Raw genomic sequence first — 23,512 nt, forward strand, 5'->3', positions numbered from 1 at the left:
TTCATATTCAATAGTTAATTAATGACAAAAATTTATAACCACGTTCCATATCTATCTGGGATTTTTTTTAAAGTTTTTTTAAATAGTAATAATTAAATAATAATATCACGTTAATTATATAATTTTTTAACGACAAATTAGTAAATAAATAAACAAATAAACAGAAAATGACTTCTATTAAAAAATTCAAATCCTATTTTTGTTAAATACCAATTAAATTATTACACTTAATTGAACTGAACTAATAACATACACTAAAAATGTAATTAATACTAAATGAGTAGATTCATAATAGTTAATAATAACAAGAAATAATTAATAATTAAATAACAATCATACTTTAATACTAATTAATTAACTGTAATAAAACAAAACAAAAAATAAGTTCATACATTTATTAATTCACTCTCTATATACTGTCTCAAGATAATTTCTGGTACTAAGTAATTACTAATATATATATATATATATATATATATATATATATATATATATACATATATATATATATATATATATAGGCATATACTAGACGTATATATAATGTATTAATACGTCTATATACCAAACCAGCTTGTAATAATTACGGTAAAACGCATCAGAAAAGCCAGGTAAATAAAAAAATGTCCCCAAATTAAAACAAACCACCAATAATTGAGTGATTGATTGAATGAATGAGTGAATGAGTGAGTGGGTGGATAGGTAGGTAGGTGAGTGAGTGAGTGAGTGAGTGAGTGAGTGAGTGAGTGAGTGAGTGAGTGAATGAGTGAATGAGTGAGTGGGTGGATGGGTAGGTAGGTGAGTGAGTGAGTGAGTGAGTGAGTGAGTGAGTGAGTGAGTGAGTGAGTGAGTGAGTGAGTGAGTGAGTGAGTGAGTGAGTGAGTGAGTGAGTGAGTGAGTGAGTGAGTGAGTGAGTGAGTGAGTGATAGTTGTGTTAGGTTGGTGATTGGATGGTGATTCTATGGTGGTAATTGTAATATTTTCAGGAGCGTTATTTTTTTTATCTTTAATTTTATTATCATTATTGCTGCTGTTGTTCAATTGTTAACATTATTATTGTTATTATTATTGTTATTATTATTATTGTCCATCTAATTCAAAATCCGTCAGGAGGTTTAACTTTTTTTCGCTCAGTCCATCATCATCATCATCATCGTCGTCGTCGTCTTCACTTTTAAATGACGTCATCGGCTTCAGCTAAAAAACTTGAAGACTGTAACTTTTACACGAATGATGAAAAAAACAAGGTTCAACAGACAATTATTATTTCCAAAGTACACATACACACATACTCACGAATATATGTATATATGTACATACATATATGAATATATGTATATATGTACATACATATATACATATATATTTGTATATGTATATGTATATAACTATTTTTTTATACATTTATATGTATATATATTTTTTATAAAAGTTGATATATATACATATATATATATATATATATATATATATATATATATATATATATATATATATATTCGCATTAATGATTAATGTTTTAGTAAACGCTAAACCGAACCAGGATGCAAAAAGTGAGAATCAATTATATCAGCTGCTGGGACTTGTACTGCTGTCAGCAGACGTTATTCTTAACATTTATACCGCTACTGCTACTACTTTTTTAATACTTCTTACACTACTACTACTACTACTACTACACCTACCACCACCACCACTTCTTCTGCTACTACACCTACCACTACCCACACTACTACTACTACTACACCTACCACTACCTACACTACTACTACTGCTACACCTGCCACCACCACTACTACTACATCAGCTGCTGCTACTACTACACCTACCACTACTACTACTACTACTACACCTGCCACCACTACTACTACTACTACATCTCTACTACACTGTAAGTATTTTGTTCGTTCTGATTCACTTGAAGACTTCGTACTGCAACGTACTGCCTTCAGAAGAATTTTAAAAAGTTAATGGAAATCATTCGTCTTCAAAAAGTTTATTTCTCACACTTCTCAACCTGATTACCTACCTCTATCAGCTTATTTAGCTAATCTTCCAAATGCAAATGAAATAAAAAACGCATTTTGGTCGCCTCCTAATAAGTTTTGCCACAAACTTATTCAAAATTACTGTGCATTTTGCTACCTGCTCTCCATAAAATTTGTCAGGTTCAAAGATCACTTTAATTTAAAATCCGCTCTTCCCCGAGTGCTTGCTTTGAAAAACTGGAAATTTATCGGGTACTGTGTGTGACGTTGTGAGCTTGTGAGAGCCTAGAGGGTTATCATATTTACAAGGCTGAAAATTCCAACATTCTAACATGTTTTATCGTAAAGCAATAAGTAGTATACATCGAAGTTGGTAAGAGAATCAGTCTCTTGTTGGGTCTAAGTTCGTTGTTTCACGGTGAAAATTCGTTGTTTCTCAGTAAAAATTCGTTGTTTTTCGGTAAAAATTTTGAAGATGTTATTTCATTTCTAGTGGAGATAGAGTTGTTTGGCAATATTTTATTCAAAGTTTTAGAAGACAGAACTAAATCAAACAACAACGAAAATAAATCATTATCTTCTTGATGGCTTTCTTTCGCCTGAGCTGTAAACAACAAATCGTTTGTCTATTCTATTATAATGTATGTATGTATGTATCTCATAGTAACGTCAACTGTTTGGTAGCTTGAATGAAATACTTTTATCCATCAATCTATTAATCCGGTCATCCGTCCGTCCATCCATCCATATATTCATCCATCTATCCAGCTATTCATCCATACTTTCATCCATCAATCTATTAATCCAGTCATCCGTCCATCCATCTATCCATCTATCCATCCATCCATCCACCCGCCCATCCATTCATCCATCCATCTACCCATCCATGCATCCGTCCGTCCGTTTATCAATCCATCTATTCGTCCATCCATCCCATCCATTTATTCTTCCATCCATCTATTCATTCTCAAATCCATTATCACTTTCTTTAACTTGAATGGATTTGAAATGAAACCAGCAGAAAAACAAATTAATTCAAAATCCCATGAATTCAAATCAACCGCGTACGCAATTGTGTGTACATGTGTTTGTACATTTATATACATGTACACACACACACACACACATATATATATATATAATATGTATATATATATATATATATATATATATATACATTTGTATTTATATACATGAATTCGTTATCCACATATACATATGTAATTTACGTGCACACATGCATATACATACATACCACATTTTGGTATTACGAATTATACAAATACACACACACACATACAACGTATACATATGTGTGCGTACAATACAGAAATGTGAAGATGTACAAGGAGGAACTATAAAAGCGCCGACGGTGAAACTAAACAAAACATCTCAATCCCTTTTGGACGGTAATTGTTTCTAAGTAATCTTACTAATCCATCAAATCAAATGGAGCTGTTTGACTTTTCAGTAATTATGAAAAAATTTAATCATAAAATTTTTATTCATTTATTCAACTGATTTTGTTATTTTATATTAATTATTTATTATTGTATTTATTTTTCTAATAATTTGATCAAAAAAAAATTTACTTAAGCCCACCAGAGCCGCCAAAATCAGTTTTTAAAACATTTAAAATGTATGGTGCGTTAAAGCGTTTAGCTATTATTAATTTGTTTGTTGATGAGCAGTAGAGTTAACTATAATGTCTTTGCTGTTGTTGATGTTATTGCTGTTGTTGTTGTCTGAAAAATTCAATTGTCAGCGGTCGTCATCGTCATCTTTTCCATCATCATCATCGTCGCCATCATATATAACTTATCTAGACCCATCATCATCTTCGTCAAAGTCATCGTTATTATCATCATCGACTTCCTCCTTCTCATCGTCGTCGTCTTCATCATCGTCCTCATCATACTCACCTCCGGATAAGCATCCAGGTTTTTAACTTTTAATAACTTCGAAACCATCATGTGACTACCTTAAAACAGAAAAAAAACACATACCCTCACATAAAGCAAAGCTAACACATACACCCCTGCACACATACACACACACACACACAAACTAACACACAAACTAACACACGCACACACAGCAAACACACTACACATCCATACATACACACACACACACGCTTACAAACACACAGGCAATTATATTTAATCAAAATCACGTGTTGATTCACGTGTAAATAAATCTACCTAGCCAGATATAGGTATGTATGTGTTTGTGTGTGTGCGTGCGCGCGCGCGTGTGTGTGCGTGAGTGTTGCGTAAAGTTTTTGTTTGTGTTTGTTTTTAAATAACATTTCATTACATAACCTTCATTTGTTGTAGTTTGTTTCATTTTTTGTTGTTGCAATTGGTATTTTATTGTCTACTGACGTTGTTTTTTATCGTTGTTATTTTGTTGTTGTTGTTTTTGTTGTTATGACGTCATAGTGGTGAAATGTATGCAGTTATTTGTAGTTGCATGTGAGTCCGTGTACCTACACAGTCTATAGACTTCATGAGATTAAATTTTCTGTAGTAATAGATCAACGTAGAGAGAGTTAATACTTACTGATCAGGACTTTGTGGGCATATTTGCTGGCAGTTAAATCGATTCAAACGGAGGAGGAACTGGAAGAAAGAAGTTGGAAGAGCCACCAATCAATAGATGGATGTCATTACAGAATACACTGAGTGAAAGAAATTATTGGTCGGCGAGTTAGCTCAGTTGGTAGAAGCGCCACTTCTCGTGCTGTTATTACACGAGGGCCAGTCTCGAATACATAAAGACTATCGAATCAACTCGCGTACGCTGTGCGTGCATGTTGGTCTGGATTGGACGGCCTCTGTTTATTTAAAAGCAGAGAATGACATGTAAGCAAGAAGAGAAACAACGTTGGATTCAGTAAAATTGCTCAAGGATAGAAAAATTTTCTTATTAAGTACATATGCGGCCCTTCAAAGGTAAAAAATTTCTCAATGCGGCCCTCACAGTAAAAAGTTTGCCCATCCCTGGTGTGATGCGTATGTTCCACGTTATCGTTTGATTGATTGAATAAGGTTGAATTTGCTTGTTTAAAAAAATGTATTATTAAATAACGCGTTTTCTTACAATCTTTTATGTATGTGTGTATTTTTGTTTGTTTGTTTGTATGTATGTTTGTATGTATGTATGTATGTATGTATGTATGTATGTATGTATGTATGTATGTATGTATGTATGTATGTATGTATGTATGTATGTATGTATGTATGTATGTATTTATGTATGTATTATTATTATTATTATTATTATTATTATCAACAATTTATTAAGTGCATTATAAAATTTAAATTTCTCGAAAGCGCTCTCTATTATAAATGAAATCAGTGAAGGTCAATAAAGTACAAATCGATAAAGTATTTCTATGTCAAAATAAATATATTTTTAAGTTCCTCTTAAAATCATCAAGCTTTAGTCCAGGCATTCTGAGCGATTGCGGAAGATTGTTCCAGGCAATTGGTCCTGACACGGCAATATTTCTAGTTGCAGTTTGTAGTTGGGTAGTTGTCACTGCCAGTAGGTTGGCATAGTCTGATCTCAATTTTACACCTGTTGAAGAAGCTGGTTTTTTAAATATTTTATTTACTAGATATACTGGTAACAACCCGTTCAAAGCCTTATACATAGTCACACAAATCTTATAGTTGATTTTTTTTTCACTGTTAGCCAATGTAGGTCTCTCAAAATTGGTGTCACATGGTCATACTTTCTACGTCCAACAGTTATTTTTGCAGCTCTATTCTGTATCGATTGAAGAAAAGCAATAGATCTCTCTGGTAATCCATTGAACAAGCTATTACAGTAGTTTAACCGTGAATAAACAAACGCATGAATTAGTGTTTGCATGGTTGTTTGATGTAAATATTTTCGAAAGCGGTATAACTGGCAAAGCTGATAAGAACGTGATTTGGATATAGTTTTTATATGATCTTTGAAAGATAATCTCGAGTCAAAAATACACCCTAGATTTGTTGCATTTTCACAGAATTGTATTTAATTATTATCAATTTTGACTGAATTAATGTACCGACATATGTATGTATGTATGAACCCGTTTTGATATTAAAAGCTAATTGATTGATATTTGCTATTGATATTTGAAGATATTGATATTGATTGATACTAATTGATATTTGTATGTATGTATGTATGTATGTATGTATGTATGTATGTATGTATGTATGTATGTATGTATGCATGTATGTATGTATATATGTTTGTATGTTGTTTGTATGTTTGTTTGTTTACACTGCGATGTTTGCGTATTTCGATCTGCAGCGGATATGATTGCGCATGAAATTAGTTGGGACGTTTTATTCATGGAAATGCTAATCCGGAAGAAATTATTATCGATGGTGTTGGCGCTGCCCGTGATGATGATGATCAAGAGATGGTGATGATGATGATGATCAAGAGATGATGATGATCAAGAGATGATGATGATGATAATCAAAAGATGATGATGATGATGATCAAGAGATGATGATGATGATGATGATCAAGATATGATGATGATCAAGATATGATGATGATCAAGATATGATGATGATCCCGAGATGATGATGATGCTATTGACGATAATAATTAAGACTACGTTAATAATAATGATAACATGACTGATGATGACGCGAGAACCTTCATGATGAAGATAACACTTATGGTTATACTTTAGTCTCTGGAACAGTTTTAATTAACATTATTAATAATAGATTAATTACTTTTTGTTATTAATGTTATTCTTAATTAGCGATGCTAATTAATTAAATGATTAATCAATTTTATTTTTATTTGCTGACCAAATTATATTAATTGTGGCTGCAATAGTTGTCATCATCATTTTGGTTTCGTACCATCAGTTTTATATTTCGCTATGATCGGTTCTCACATCATTATACTAAAATATATGAAAAATATAATTGATCCATTAGAACCATCAAACCAGCTTCCCTCAAAGCCGCCCCATCGTCTCCGTTTAATGCCCCTTCGGCCCTTTCCACGCCCCACCAACCAGCCCCACAACAACAACAGACCACGCAACGACAACAATCCTACCCCCACCACCACCACAACTTGCCACGACGAAACTCTCAACATAAATTGTGGCCCCGATGACGTCATCGTGTTTATGGGGGGTAGGTACGGACGAAATGATAGCGGGTCTGCTCAAAAGTGTGGCGTTCCCTTGTCACCTAAGTGTGACGTTGATGTCAGGTCGGCTTACGTTTGCTTGGGGTTTTGTATTTGTTTTGGGTTTTTGTGTGACTAGCAACATGTTGCAAATGGGTTGTTGTTTCTTTGGGATTACCCACACCTGTTGTTTATATGTCTGCCTGTCTGTCAGGTTTGTTTACACATTGTAATCAAGAGAGGTGTTGTTGTCTGATGATATGTGTTTCGTTACTTGTTGCTGTTCTTATGTGTGTGAGATTGTGTGTTTGTTTGTGTGTGTGTATTTATTTGTGTTTGTATGTGTGTGTTTGTGTGTGTCAACTTTTTTGAAATAAGTTTTTTATCATAGAATTAATCATCTGCCGATATAGTCATTTAATTTTTGCATAGATCCTGTACGTGCGGACATGAATGGTTACCCGCAAGTACACACATTTATACAACAAACACACACACACGCACGCACGCACACACACACACATTCGCACGTATACGCACATAGATTCAGTTTAAACCGCATGTGTTCCGGAATAAGGACGTGTTCCGTGTCTGTGACGTCATCGATTTTTGGCAGTCCCTGTGGTCTGCTGGGGGCATTCCTAGTTGTCCAGTACATCTGCGTGCGAGGTAGGGGCTAAATAATAATAATAATAATCATCATCATCATCATCTTAATAATCATCATCATCTTCATCATTAGCAGCTTCAGCTGCAGCACCACCAACATCATTAGCGTAATGATAAACTGCCGCAACTGATGAATTACATCCACCCCCCTAGATATCGAAAGTGAATGTTCGCATGTGGCAGCCGGCTCGCGTCGGTCCTATACCGATCGAATAATCCAAGTACGTCTCGGTACATCGCTAAAACGTTTTTTCCCGCCAAGCCTGGGAGTGAATATTGTGCGAATTATTTAAAATTAAAAATCATAATAAAATTATTCAGTTTAAACTATGAATCGATCAAATAATTATATATTTTTTAAATAATATTAAATTCCACCAATTGAAACTTTCATCCCAAGTTCAAAAGTCAGGGCTACATATCAACACCGGGCTACCCTAGCCCGTACAAAAGATACCTCAACTGTGATTGGCTGGTAACCGTACAATCAGAACAGAGCATCTTAATTAAAATATTCGACTTTGAACTGGATGTAAAAAAGGGCAAAGAATGTAGTGACGTCATCGTCATTTATAAATTGGCGCGAAAAACAATGAAATACATTAGTAGTAGTAGTAGTGGTGGTGGTAGTAGTAGTAGAAGTAGTAGTAGTAGTAGTAGTAGTGATGTTGGTAATTGTAGTAATATTATTAGTATTAGCAAACACATGGATAAAAATAACAAGGGTAATTTTAAATACATCAACATCAACAACAACATCAACAACAACAACTTCAATAACAACATCAACAGCAACATCAACAACAGCATCAACAACATCAACAACAACAACAACCTCAACAACAACATCAACAACAATTGTAGCAGCGGTTTTCTTAACAAAGCAGCAAGTAATGATAAAGTAAATAAAAACAACAACACCAACAACAACACCAACAACAAGATCAAGGACAACATCAACAACAATAACAACGACAACAACGACAACAACATCAGTAACAGAATAATATTCAAAGAATGTGGTTCAATCGGCTACCAAACAATGTTAATTGATGCATCGTCTGTGAGAATTTCGTTTAGATCAGGTTCTCTTGATGTTATAATGATCATTTGACAGCTAGTTTCTTCTTTGTTATTGTTATTATTGTTATTATTATTGTTATTATTATTGGTTGTCGCATTTGAAACTGTAGCAGTAGTTGTAGTATTAGTAGTATCGCCATATCATCGTCGTCATCACAATTATCATCATCGTCATCTTCATCCTTATCATCATCATCTCCATCATCAACTTCATTCTCACCGTCATCAACTTTATCCTCATCATCGTCATCACCATCGTCTTCATCATCTTCATCGTCATCATTTTCATCACCATCATCATCTTTATCGCCATCGTCGTCATCACCATCTTTGTAGGTTCTGGAAGTTTGAGACAGCAAAGAGGATTTTTGTTGTACTTCGAAGGTTTCTGAAAATGTTTTGTTGTAACTATCATCATCAACATCATCAACAACGACATCACCAACAACAACATTGCAACCACCATTGTCGTCAACACCACAATTAATTATCATCGCCTCAAATGATATTATAATCTCTTTATCACCATCATCTTTCTTCATCATCGTCGTCGTCATCATCATCATCCTTATCATTACCACCATCGTATCATTATAATCATCATCATCATCTTTCATCATTATCATCATCATCATCATCATTACCACCATCGTATCATCATCATCGCCCCAAGCGATTGGTCCAGGTTGTCTTCTACCGCTTTCATTTGACCACGCCACCACATTGCTCACGTCCCAAAACTTAAACGGTTATGATGATGATGATGATGTTGTTGGTGATGATTATGATGACGATGACGATGATGTTGTTAGTGATGATTATGATGACGATGATGATGATGTTGTCGGTGATGATTATGATGGCGATGATGATGATGTTGTTGGTGATGGTTATGATGACGATGACGATGTTGTTGATAATGATAAGGGGTTGATGAATTCTGTCAAGCAAGCCCTTACAATTATTTTTTAATTGAATCATCATCATTTAATCACCATGACTGTTTATCATTTTCATCATCATCATCAGTTACGTCATCGTCATCATCATCCTCACCTCCGAAACAACAGGCAATGACGTCATGATGGGCAGGGTCACGTGTGAGGATGGTTTCCGCAGGGCTAGTTACAATGAAAATGACCATGATGACGATGACATCATCATCAACAACAACAACAACTTCAACAACTACAACAACAAAAACAACAACAACAACAACAATAATAATAACAATAATAAATACAATAAAATTAACGGTAATAATAATAATAATTATTATTATGAACTTATTGAGGATAGCGATGATGGTGATAATTTCGTGACTGTGTGCAATGGACACGGCTGGATGTCCAGATACGACCACTGCACCGGTGTTTAATTATAACATAATAAATTTTCAATTTATTAATTAGATAATTATTATTAATTAACGATAATCATATTATAATAATGATGATAAAAATGATAATGAAGTTTATTGATTACATGACTTTCACTTCAAATGAAACACTAGTTTTCTAGACATAAAAGTACATGTGTATATATTTGTACCAATAAAATTTGGTACTTGGGTATTATTTTAATGATAAAAGTACTTGAAAGCCCTACTTGAAGAAACTCTATTAAACGACGTTACTTAGTTTGCTATGAGTAATAATACTTCAAGCTGGCGCTATAGGTTTTCTACTAATACTACCACTACTACCACTACTGCTGTCACTAAGAATACTACAATTTTACTACTCCGTTCTTTACATTAAAGATTACACTTGTACTGATGCTTATATTGCAGCTGTCTGTTACTTGTAGCGATGAGTTAACAACATGTCGAAAGATATCATAATTTTAAAACATTTCTACACCTGCTTTGAATCAACAACATGAACCAACACGAACAAACTGTTTATATTAAACGCAGAGAACATAAACCTGGTGACAGACAACAGAACGAAAGTAAAACTAACCAATGATGATGATGATGGGAGAATTAGATTGAACAGAGCTAAATTTAAACTGGGAAAAACCTTATCTCTTATAGGCTAGTAAACTTTTAAGTATAAATTAAACAATTAGAGTACTTTGTTTTGATTTGGTAGAATCAATTTTTATGAAATTCAATAAACGATGAAAATATTAGTGTTGTAATATTAATACTATCGCTTTTTAAAACAAATTACATTGAATAATTCATCATGCAGCTGGTCTAGCAATGAGTATAGTCACTGGATTCGTCGTATCGGCTCTCTTCATATTACTCTACTTCTCAGCTTGTCACAAGTTTGAATAATTTTTTTATTTTATTTTTGAATTTATTCTTGATTCTATTTCTAAAGTAATTAAGGGTAATTATTTTAAGGGGTAATGAATGAGTGATTAAAATTTAATTGATTAGTCAAGAGTAACTGAAGCTTTGAGTAGAAATGATCCAAGTTTGTTTGAGTGGAGGCACTGAACATTGGAAACTTAAATTTTTAGTGCCTCCAAAAACATTCTCTGAATTAATAGCCTCTAATGGGGATATCATTTGATATTTGATTGCTTGGCCGTACTTTTTACTTCGGAAGTACATTTAAAAAATAGCTACTATTTATTTCTGCTTCAAGTACAGTTCTGAAGTACAATTTCACTATCACTTGAGTAACTTTCTATTATGTTGTTTGCACTCTTGCATAAGTACTGAAGTTTAGTAGGATAGGGTGGGGCAAGAAGCCATAGTTAAGCCTTTGATGAGTGACTACATCTAAAAAATGGAATATTTCTACAACATTAGGGATTATTTTACTAGATTGATATGTCCTTTATCTAATTTTACAAATCTAAATTGTTCAAACATAGGTTTCCTATGTTTTATAACACAAACCGTAGGCCTCTATAAAATGGGAACACAAACCGTAGACCTCTATAAAATGGGAACACAAACCGTAGACCTCTATAAAATGGGCCTGTGTAGAAAAACTATTAAAATAAGCCTTAAAAATAGTACTTCATCCTACATGTTTAACCTGAGGATAACATTGTTAAGATGATTTCCTGGGAAAACGTTCGCATCAAAGTCAACATCATATCCTTCTTGCGAACATGAAACATTAACACTGGTCATCAACTTCTACTTCACTCACGTAATCACCACTGACAAGTTCCTGACGAATTTTAACACCACCGAAAGATCCCAATTCAATTTTCACCGAATTGAACGCCTTGAAAACTTCGCTCAGAAACGAACGATCGCGCGAATTTTCTACTCGTAAAGGTTGATGACTGAAATGTTAAGAAGTAGCAGTACAACCTGGAAAAGTACTTTATTACAAGTAGAAGTACTGCTAATTTTTGTCACTTTGTAACACGTAGAAGTACTTGTAATTAAGTTGCTTGGTTACATGTACTTCACGATTACTGCACCGCTTGGTTGAACGCATGCCACTATAATGCTTAAAAACGATTGTAACAATAAAATAGAAATTGAGATAGATAGTAAGATTGATCGTTAGAAATAAAGGAATAAAATGCAATTAAAAGTATTTATGATTTTCCCAATTAGATTTTCCTCTCGCCATCTGACGACCTAAACATTACATTCACGCACGTACATACAAGTATGAGTGTGTACACACACACACACACACACCACACACACACACACACACACACACACATACACACACATACACACACACACATACACACACACATACACTCATACACATACAAACACACACATATATACACACACACACACGTACACACACACACATACACACACATACACAATAAACACACACGCACACAGACATGCACATACAAACAAATAAACACACGCATACGTCACGTATGAAAATGTTGTACACGTCTTATTTTTACAAAGTTGTACAGCCGTTCGTCTATGAAACCAAAAAATTTATCAAATTACGCATCCATGATTGAATTAAATTACTTTATTGACAATTAAAACGTCAAAAATTATGTGGAAAAATGAAAACTGTTTTTAGAAAAAAATGCAAGCACTTCTTTGTCTACATTAAAATAATCATAACCATTGGATGACAATAATCGTAAATTACATTATACAAGTTACATTACATTAAATTACATTACATTACATCACAGTACATTAAATTGCAATGTATTGAAATTTATCTCAATGAAAACTACACAAGAAGCAACTCAGCAAATAGACACACAGGCAAAACATTAATGTAATGTAAGGAATGACAGTAAAATCTTGAATACTCTTAAGGAGGATGGACGGACCTGCCGATGATGATATGACATCAACAGAGCAACATAAATGGTTTGTCATGGACGACTACAACAACGACAACAATAATAATAACAACGCTGATAACATTAGCTACGATAACATTAACTACAACAACAACAATAGCACCAACACTATGTCGACAGTATCACACCAGGAACAACAACAACATCTCCTGCAACAACAACAACAACAACAACAACAACAACAACAACAACAACAGTATCAGCAATTTTGGGTTTTGAATAATTGCGACCAAAAACATCAACAGCCGGCACAACAACAGCAACAACAACAACTACATCAACAACAACAACAGCAGCATCAACACCACCAACATAATCATCACCAACAACACCAAGGACAGTTTCTCTTGCAACAATCATCATCGACATCACAGTTTCGCCAGAATTATGTTAATGGAGACAACGTTGATGATTATAGCTGTAGATGCGTTGGGCTGTTTGCTGATCATTAACATATTTATGAATAATTGTATAATTTATGATAATGAGCACAACAACAACAATAAAACAAATAAAAACAATAAAAACAATGATTTATCTTTCTTTTTTAAAAGAATAAAAACAATGATTTATCTTTCTTTTATTTTTCAAGAGACCGAGAAAAAAGACGGAGTCCACATTTTTTGTCAGCTTTTCACAAAATCTTCGATTTCTGTGTCAATTTTAATTACAATGTATAATTCTTTTGTTAAAACATTGGCCAACTTGTTGATACTCCAAAAACTTTTTAGAGTTAGCCACATACCTTCCTACCACAATCCCGAGTTGAACGGTTTGTGACATCAGTAAAACAGTGATAGGTTGGTCTTTGTCCGTCTCCCACCAATAGCCTTAGTGGAACAACTTGCCGGATTGTAGTTCTGTTTTTCTGGAATTTGGAACACTCTCCACAAATGTTGGTCTGTATAATGTTTTCCAGCTGGTTTTTTAAGGTGGTCTATATAATATATGCGTGTATACACATACACAAGATACATGATCGTCATATGAATATGAGTTCATTTTTTATGTTGCTAATGCCGATGTAGCTTCCATATCAAAAACACGAAACTGCTTACAAACGGTTTCTTACTTACTAGCAGTAACTTACTTAGTAGCGTCATAAAACCAAAACCGCCAGACGAACTACGCCACACATATTTGCATGTAACGCACACACCAAACGACGCGCATACATTACATATACGCAACTGTTTGCAAAATCTGCGGGGGGCTTGCACCGTACCCATGAACAGACACACACCACACACACACACACACCACACACACACACACACCACACACACACACACACCACACACACACACACCACACATACACACACACCACACACACACACACACACACACACACACAGATATATATATATATATTTCTTAAACTTTAAAATCTTCAACTTGACTCACTGATCGATAAGAAGCGTTTTAAAATTCAAATTCGAGAATGATAATATTGATAATGATGATGATGGTAATGATAATAATGACTATACTAGGAATGACGATGATGATGATCATAACCATGATAATGTGATGATGATGATAGAGAGGATAGTGCTGGATATAATGATGATGATATCTTGAGTTTTTTGTTGATGATAGAGAGGATAGTGCTGGATATAATGATGATGATATCTTGAGTTTTTCGTTGATGATAGAGAGGATAGTGCTGGATATAATGATGATGATATCTTGAATTTTTTGTTGATGATAGAGAGGATAGTGCTGGATATAATGATGATGATATCTTGAGTTTTTCGTTGATGATAGAGAGGATAGTGCTGGATATAATGATGATGATATCTTGAATTTTTTGTTGATGATAGAGAGGATAGTGCTGGATATAATGATGATGATATCTTGAGTTTTTTGTTGATGATAGAGAGGATAGTGCTGGATATAATGATGATGATATCTTGAGTTTTTTGTTGATGATAGAGAGGATAGTGCTGGATATAATGATGATGATATCTTGAGTTTTTTGTTGATGATAGAGAGGATAGTGCTGGATATAATGATGATGATATCTTGAGTTTTTTGTTGATGATAGAAAGGATATTGCTGGATATAATGATGATGATATCTTGAGTTTTTCGTTGATGATAGAGAGGATAGTGCTGGATATAATGATGATGATATCTTGAGTTTTTCGTTGATGATAGAGAGGATAGTGCTGGATATAATGATGATGATATCTTGAGTTTTTTGTTTGCAATTGACACTAACATTGGTGATGATAATGATGATGATGATGATAATTTTATGTGGTGGTAATGATGCTACTGATAATGATGATGATGCTACTGATAATGATGATGATGCTACTGATAATGATGATGATGCTACTGATAATGATGATGATGCTACTGATAATGATGATGACTTTTTAAAAGTTTATTTTAAAATGTAGCTATACAAAAACAACTATTTCTGTGACATCTTTTACTACCACTACTACTACTACTGCCACTACTATTATTACTACTAGTATTACTACTACTGCTGCTTCTGCTGCTACTACCGCTACTACTACTACCTACTACTACAACTACTACTATCTACTACTGCTACTACTACTACTACTACTGCTACTACTACTATCTACTACTACTACTACAACTACTACTACCACTGCTCCTACTGCAACTTCTAGTAGTAATAATGATAATAATAATAATAGTAATAAAAAATAAGACCAATATGTTTTTTACAATAATAATATTTTTTTCTTCTTCTTTTTCTTCTTCTTCTTATTATTATTATTAACATTATTGTTATAGAATACTTTCTCATCTTTAATTCATTCATTTATTTTATTTTATTTTACTTTTTTTCATTGAATATTTATTTCGCCCTTATTTGGAAAAAAATAAAAGAGTTCCCCATTATTGACAAATAACTAAAAACAAAGCTGAAAATGGAAACAAATACAAGATAATTCTTGTAACCGACACTGTTGCCAAAAAATTATTCGTTGTTGTTGTCAGTGGCAACCGCCGGTAAACACTTGCCTCCGAATTTAACGATGATTCATATTTTTAGCAGCACCGTTCTGTTTGTATCCGGCCTGCTTTTTGATTTTATTATTGTTGTTGTTGTTGTTGCTATTGTTGCTACTGTTGTTATTGTTATTATTTTTGTCGTTATTGTTGGTGTTGTTGTTATTGTTGCAGTTTTTGTAGTTGTTGTCAATGTTGTTATTATTGTTATTGTCGTTGCTCTTATTACGTCGTTTTGATTGTTGATTTTGTTGTTACTGCTTTTTCTATTATCGCTATCTTTGTTGTTGAGGTTGTTGATATTTTTATTATTTTTACGATTCGTGTTATTATTGTGATTATTATCATTATTATTATTGTTGATATTATTGTGATTATTATTATTATTGTTGTTGAACTCATTTTTCGTTGCGTTTTTAGCCAACGTAACTTACGAGCACGAAATTGATGTAATGGTGATTATGTTAATGTAATTATGCTTATTATTATTATTATTTTTTTATTTTTCTTGTTGTTGTTGATGGTGGTGGTGCCTATTATTATTTTTAATTACGTATAATTATATTCAGAAAGAATAATTGTTGAATAATTACTGCTAGCTGTTTAAAATCACGCGCTAGCAGACCTTAACGAGCCTAATAATTAATTAATAACAATAATTAATTATTAGTATTATTATTATATACTCATATTATTATTTACTGAGTTTGTCATTTCTTTTTTTTTAACCAAAAAGTCTATTGAGTAATTATAAAGTTTATTCTTTAAAATATTTCAACAGGATAGATGGATGGATTAAACGAATAATTAAATGATTGTTGGAAATAAATTGAGAAAAATAATTGTTTTTATTTTAACTTATTAAAAGTTATACTTAATTTAGAATAAAATAATTAGTAATATACATACAGTAATATAAACAATGAAAAATAATATGTTTTGCATGTGTGTGTGTGTGTCTGTGTGTGCATGTGTGGATTGTTATTAAGTATCTTAAGTATGTATTTATATACTCATATAGGATCCCAGTATATAAGTTAAAGAGCTCTATTTAGACAGTATTCAAATCCTTACATTAGCCATATAAGTATTTAGCATCTAAATACTATTTCAATACCGAATTTTGACCTTGTATTTGCGGAGTATTTAGAGTATTTTAACAGTACTGTGTGTAAGACGTTTGTGCGGGTGCATGTGTATAAAGTGTGTTTGTGTTGTGTGTGTATGGTGTGTTGTGTGTGTGCGTGCGTATATATATATATATATATATGTATATATATATATATATATATATATATTTGTTTATGTATGTATGTATGTGTATATATGTGTGTGTACATATTTTCATATCTATAATTACACTAGATATAATATCTGTAAGGACAATTCAGTTAACCACTGCTGATAATTACCCTATAAAAATAATAAAAGTGTACATATACGTACATATATATACGTATTAAATGTAAAATTTAATATAACAAGTAAATTAGATAAATCATTAATTGAAGAATTTATTTATAGGCCACTTCAAAACCATGCGTTTCTACCAAATCTAATAGGCAGTGTTCAAGTATGTTTGTAAGTATGTATGCATATGCATGTTTGTATGTATGTATGTATGTATGTGTGTATGTATGTATGTATGTATGTATGTTTGTAAGTATGTATGCATATGCATGTATGTATGTATGTATGTATGTATGTATGTATGTATGTATGTATGTATGTATGTATGTATGTATGTTTGTATGTATGTATGCATGTTTGTATGAATGTATTATTACTATTATTAATTTATATCGCGTCCTGAGATAGTCGAGATGTATTAAGTAACTTATACGTGAGGACGGCGAGTTTAAATATAATGCATTGACGTACTGGAAACCAATGAATGAGTGAATCTATGCTGTAAGATAAATTACTGATATTGGATTAGAGGTAGGAATTTTAGCTATTATGCGTGTGTCGTCAGCGTATTGACGAAAGAGTAAGCCAAAAGTTTTAATGATATTAGAAATAGGAGAGGCATAAGTAGTGAAAAGAATGATACCAAGAACAGACCCTTGGGGAGCTTCAGTAGATAAGGTGAAGCTAGAGGAAGAGTGGGAGCCAAGTAGTTTAATATATTGAGAACGATTAGAAAGATTGAAACCAGGATAAGGCAGATCCTGTGATGCCACATTCTGCCTCAAGTCTGTCAATAAGCATCTGACGATTATTGGTATCAAAAACTGATGAAAGATCCGGGCTGACCATGACAGCACAATTTTGGTTTCTACGTATGTGAGCAAGTTGGTCGTGAACAGGAAGGAGGGCTGTTTCTGTAAAATAATATTTTCTGTAAGCGGATTGAAAAGTAGAGAAATTAGGAGATTATGTATGTATACTTATTAAGAGCAATTTGTTAGCGTTAAATGGAGTATGTTTGTAAGTATTTATGTTTATATGTATGTTTTTAACTGTGTATATATGTTGTAGACATGATTGTGGATAATTTCATGTTTATTAATGCATAACGAACTCACGTTTATAAATATTTATATAAGTATATTTACTTTTTTGTATGTTTTTTTACGTATCCGAATATTACGCACATGATCCACTGATGCAATTAATCCCTTCCATTCCATCGTATCATAATGCATACCTCAAGTACGTCATTAAGTTGAAAGCAAAAATAATAAATAAATTTAAAATCAAATCTAATAAGAATTCGGTAATTTTTCATCAAATCAAATCGTAAACAGACGCATGTTACATGTACATTGTACACTCCACAAAAACCATTAATTAACTTATTTTTAATACTAGAAAATAACAATGACAAAAAGTCACTTCAGAACTGAAAATGATATTTGTACCAATGGAGAATTGGTAGAAATATCATTTCCATCTCCATCGCGAACAAATCCCACCAACCTCCACCCACTCAACCACAGCACGGCTTCATGGCCATCATGTTCTGAGCGAAGGTGAGAGGAAGTTGGACGAGGCCCAGCAATCCATCGCAGAGTCCCTTCAAAGGAGTGATGCAGGCCGCAAAGGGGATGAGGAAGATGTAAACCCAAGCCAGGAAGAAGGCTATGGGCCAGGCGACGAAGATGATGCCGATGAACCAGAGGAGGGACCAGAGAAGACCGGGGCAAAGGTTAGCCATTTTAAAAGAAAAAAGAAAAGATTTTTGGCAAGGAAGAAGTAGGTCGAATTGAAATTATTTAATGGAATTTAGATAGTATTTCATGCAATGCCTATGTATGTGTTTAGATATACAAGTATCGGTTAACAAATGATGGATGGTATTAATTGCTTTCTATTTTTGTTGTTTTGAAAAAATAGATTTACAATATGTAATTGAAAATCTTAAACAAATTTGATTTGTAGAATGCTAAAATAATTTTAACAATGAGAGGCTGGATAACATTTAAAAAATAATTTCATCGACTTATTTCATTTTAATGTTTTTTGAAGTTTCTGTTCGCGGCGAGTTACTTGAAGAAGTGTCCGGTCTGATTCGTTGAAATAGTTGGGAAGGTCGAACCGTTTGTGGTCAATGTGCTGATATTTGTCTCGCTGTTGCTGCAAGTAATACTGCTTCAGGAGTCGTTGTCGCTGCAGTAGTTGCTCTTCAGCCGATATCGATGAGGCTTGTCGTCGCCGTGAGTCGCTGTGTGGGGAAGATGAAAGCCGACCGAGGCAGTTGTTACCTATTTTGAAGAATTTCTGAGCAACGGAATTCAACTATTCGATGAAATTTTTGTGTAGAGGTGGCGGATGTATCTGACTCTTCTTAAACCTGCTGGAAAAATGACTTTCATTTTATATTGTGGCAATTTTTATTAATAATAAATTTATTTAAAAAAATGTTTCTTTTTCTACCCATCATTAATAATTTTTAATCGCAATTTTTGAATGATGTACAATGAAAACAATCATATTTTTGAAACAACATTGCACATCTATGGATAACTTATAGTCAAAAAGTTGTTTAACACATCTACAAAAAGCGAGTTCCAACTAATAAGAAATTAAATAAATTTTTAAAAAGATTTATTTTCACCATTATGCAGCCCTACCTACTTTACAAAAGATTTCCAAAATTTCCGGAAGGAACTTTCGAGACGATAAGTTGCTGGAACGAAGTGCTAATTAATATGAAGGATCGCACGAGACACCAACTCAGTCAACAAGCATCAACGTCATATTTTAACTCTATAACGTTATATCAGTAGACGCAATATACAATACGTGCGCATACAACACACACACGCGCGCTCACACACGCACGCACACACACACAATCACATATACTCACATACGCATATATATTTTTTATACGAAACATGTTTTAAACCGATATATTGCATGCATTGTACATACCAAAGGATGTTACAAACAGCAATGTAAAAACGTTTGAATTAACACCCATTAACATTGCATTGCTATTAAAGAAAATTTTTTACGCGTCCGTTGAACATTTACACAAGCGCTCTTACATATATCAGCAAAACATAAACTGTACCTGACCAACAAAATGAATCAAAATTGAGAATTTATTGTAGCTTAGAAGAAAGTAAAAATGTTTTAAATCGTATTTTGAATGCTGCTAGATCTACTTAATGACTCTGGCAGTTGTTCCACACAGAAGCACCAGCAACGGCGATACCAGCTGAATCAGTTTGCAATCGCGTCACAGAGATGTCACAGACCGATTTAGTTGTCACCTGATCTAAGATGAGGACGCCATGTAGTTGCCTTCATTCTTGCTAAATTTAAAGAGGATCACGCCAATTTTAAAAATTATTCTTCAGTCAATCGTCAACCAGTAAAGTTCATTCAGAGTCAGCATCACAAGATCGAATTTATACTTGTCAGTCATCAGTTTAGAGGCTGAGTTCTGTACCGATTGGAAAACAGCAATTGATTTACCCGGCAATTGATTTGTACAGTAAGAGACAGCGGGAAATTGAAAAATATGCATAAAGGCTTTCATAGTTGACCAGTCTAACCAGTGTCCTATCTTCGTTAGATCTCTGAGATTTGCAATGCACGAGATTGTTATCTCTTAGTTTGATGTCTCTCATCGATATCGCATTGTCGGCCAAACAAGTTAACTGTAGTCTGATTAAATGGTTTGCTAGCGAGGTCTCTTCTGTGGAATTGAAGTTAAATTTTGACAACTGCTGCAGTGTTTTAACGGGAAGTCACTGAGTTTTGAATTCTTGAAACCTCACGGAGTTGCGTGACATCTATTGTCCAACTTCCAACGAATGAATTTATCAACTTCGCTTTGGAAATAGCTTGAATGATCAGTAGTAACCAGTATTTGAAAGTCATCTGCAATGGCATATTGTACAGAGGATTGTACCCGACGTATATACTAATAATGGGAGGGGTCCCAGGAACGAGCCTTCTGGTACTTGCGCTCCGTTGCAACCTCTGCAACTTCAGTTGCACGTGAACAAAACATGCACATAAAAAGAGAGAGAGATAGAGATAGATAGAGAGAAAGAAAGAAAGAGAGAGAAAGAGAGAGAGAGAGTAGTAGCAGTAGCAGCAGTAGTGGTATTGGTAGTGCAATTATTATTATTTTTTATCATTAACAATATTGATAGCAAAACAGCAGCGGTAGTAGTAGTAGTAGTAGTAGTAGTAGTAGTAGTAGAAATAGTAGTAGGGATAAGAATAAAATAATAAAAAGTAGTAGTAATAGTATTTCATAATTATTTATATTAATCTTTATTCATATTTTTTATACATTTTCTTACGAGCAGGTTTCAAACCTCGATCGATGTATGGTAATTGTTAAACGCGAAACATGAAATAAAATCAATGAAACACGAGTGTGTGTTTGTCTTGTCAACTCGAATAATCGTTACTACTTAAAGTATTTTCAACCAAACGTAGTAGTAGTTGTAGTAGTAGCTGTGAGTGAAGTAGTAGTAATAGCTGTTTTTGTAGTAGTAGGTTGCATTACTAGCAGGTGTATTAGTAGTTGTTGTAGTAATAGTACTAGTCGTAAGTAGTAGCAGCAGCATTTGTAGTAGTAATAGTAGTAGCAGCTGTAACAAGATTCATATTATTATTATTATTATTGTTACTTTTATCACAAGCAGTTCTAGTAGCAGTAGTATTTTAATAATAGTAATTGTGTTAGTAGAAACCGAAGTAGTAGTAGTAATATTTGTAGTAGTAGTCAATGTTTTTGTTGTAGTAGGAGCAGTAACCGCATTATAATTTGTAGTAGCAGTAGTAGTAGTCGTAGTAGTGGTAGGAGTAGTAGTAGCAGTAACAATAGTAGAATTACTTGAAAATGTTACTATAATTTTATTTCTGTAGAAGTATTAGCATCAGTAGTAAGTAAACGTTGATACTATTGATATTTGCATTATTTTCAGTTGTAGTAAAAAAGTAACTTTAAGTAGAACCAACAACTAAAGTTACCGAAGTAGGCACTGTGTCTTATCAGATAGTTGATTATTTTTGCTACAAAAATAGATCTCGTTTCGTTATGTTTTAAGAGTAGCAACAACGACAATATAAGAAAGAAGTAAAAACGTAACGTTACAAATACAAGAGTAACTAAGAATACCAACAAGTAATTTGTAGCATTAGTATTTTGTAATATTAATCAAACGAACTACTGTCAGATAAGTTTTTTTATTCAATGGTATTTAACTTTCTCTGAGGTAATAATCATCTTTTTCGTGGCTTTCAAATGAATGGATTCCCACAAAAATGTTATAATACACAATTAATGAATAATTCTATCTTTCTGACAAAAATTTTTCCATTGAAATTTTTTTATTTATTGAAGTTATAAAAATGTTAACAATATTTGTATTCAATTGTTAACAGTAGTAGTATTAAGAGTAATAGTCATAGCTTTTTTAGTATTAATATTATTAATATTATTATTATTATTAGTGTTGGTAGTAGTAGTAGTAGTAGTAGTAGTAGTAGTAGTAGTAGTAGTAGTAGTAGTAGTAGTAGTAGTAGTAGTAGTAGTAGTAGTAGTAGTAGTAGTAGTAGTGGTAGTAGTAGTAGTAGTAGTAGTAGTAGTAGTAGTAGTAGTAGTAGTAGTAGTAGTGGTAGTAGTAGTAGTAGTAGTAGTAGTAGTAGTAGTAGTAGTAGTGGTAGTAGTAGTAGTAGTAGTAGTAGTAGTAGTAGTAATAATAAGAGTAGTAGTAGTAGTAGTAGTAGTAGTAGTAGTGGTGGTGGTGGTAGTGGTAGAAAGATTGAAGTTGTCCTCGCATCAGTTTTTTCATAATTTTTGAAATATTTGATGTTAGGAGTATTAAGAGGTTCCCGATTGATTCATATGAAAAAT

At 33.1% G+C, this 23,512-nt stretch overlaps 2 protein-coding genes across 2 annotated transcripts; one reads left to right on the plus strand and one right to left on the minus strand.

Annotated features, from left to right (window-relative positions):
• Positions 1 to 7,711: 7,711 nt before the first annotated feature.
• HELRODRAFT_182265 (hypothetical protein) lies at positions 7,712 to 10,281 on the plus strand (the record flags this gene model as incomplete). The annotated part of the gene is made up of 6 exons (XM_009032565.1): positions 7,712 to 7,820; positions 7,974 to 8,041; positions 8,221 to 8,379; positions 8,764 to 8,905; positions 9,240 to 9,287; positions 9,974 to 10,281. The coding sequence occupies 6 exons, from the start codon at positions 7,712 to 7,714 to the stop codon at positions 10,279 to 10,281; spliced, it is 834 nt and encodes a 277-aa protein (XP_009030813.1).
• An 8,833-nt stretch (positions 10,282 to 19,114) lies between these two features.
• HELRODRAFT_90450 (hypothetical protein) lies at positions 19,115 to 19,342 on the minus strand (the record flags this gene model as incomplete). The annotated part of the gene is made up of 1 exon (XM_009032538.1): positions 19,115 to 19,342. One exon carries the CDS (start codon positions 19,340 to 19,342, stop codon positions 19,115 to 19,117), a length of 228 nt encoding a protein of 75 aa, XP_009030786.1.
• Between the last annotated feature and the right edge of the window lie 4,170 nt (positions 19,343 to 23,512).

Source organism: Helobdella robusta, assembly GCF_000326865.2.
Source record: "Helobdella robusta unplaced genomic scaffold HELROscaffold_83, whole genome shotgun sequence".
In the NCBI taxonomy this organism is placed as follows: domain Eukaryota; kingdom Metazoa; phylum Annelida; class Clitellata; order Rhynchobdellida; family Glossiphoniidae; genus Helobdella; species Helobdella robusta.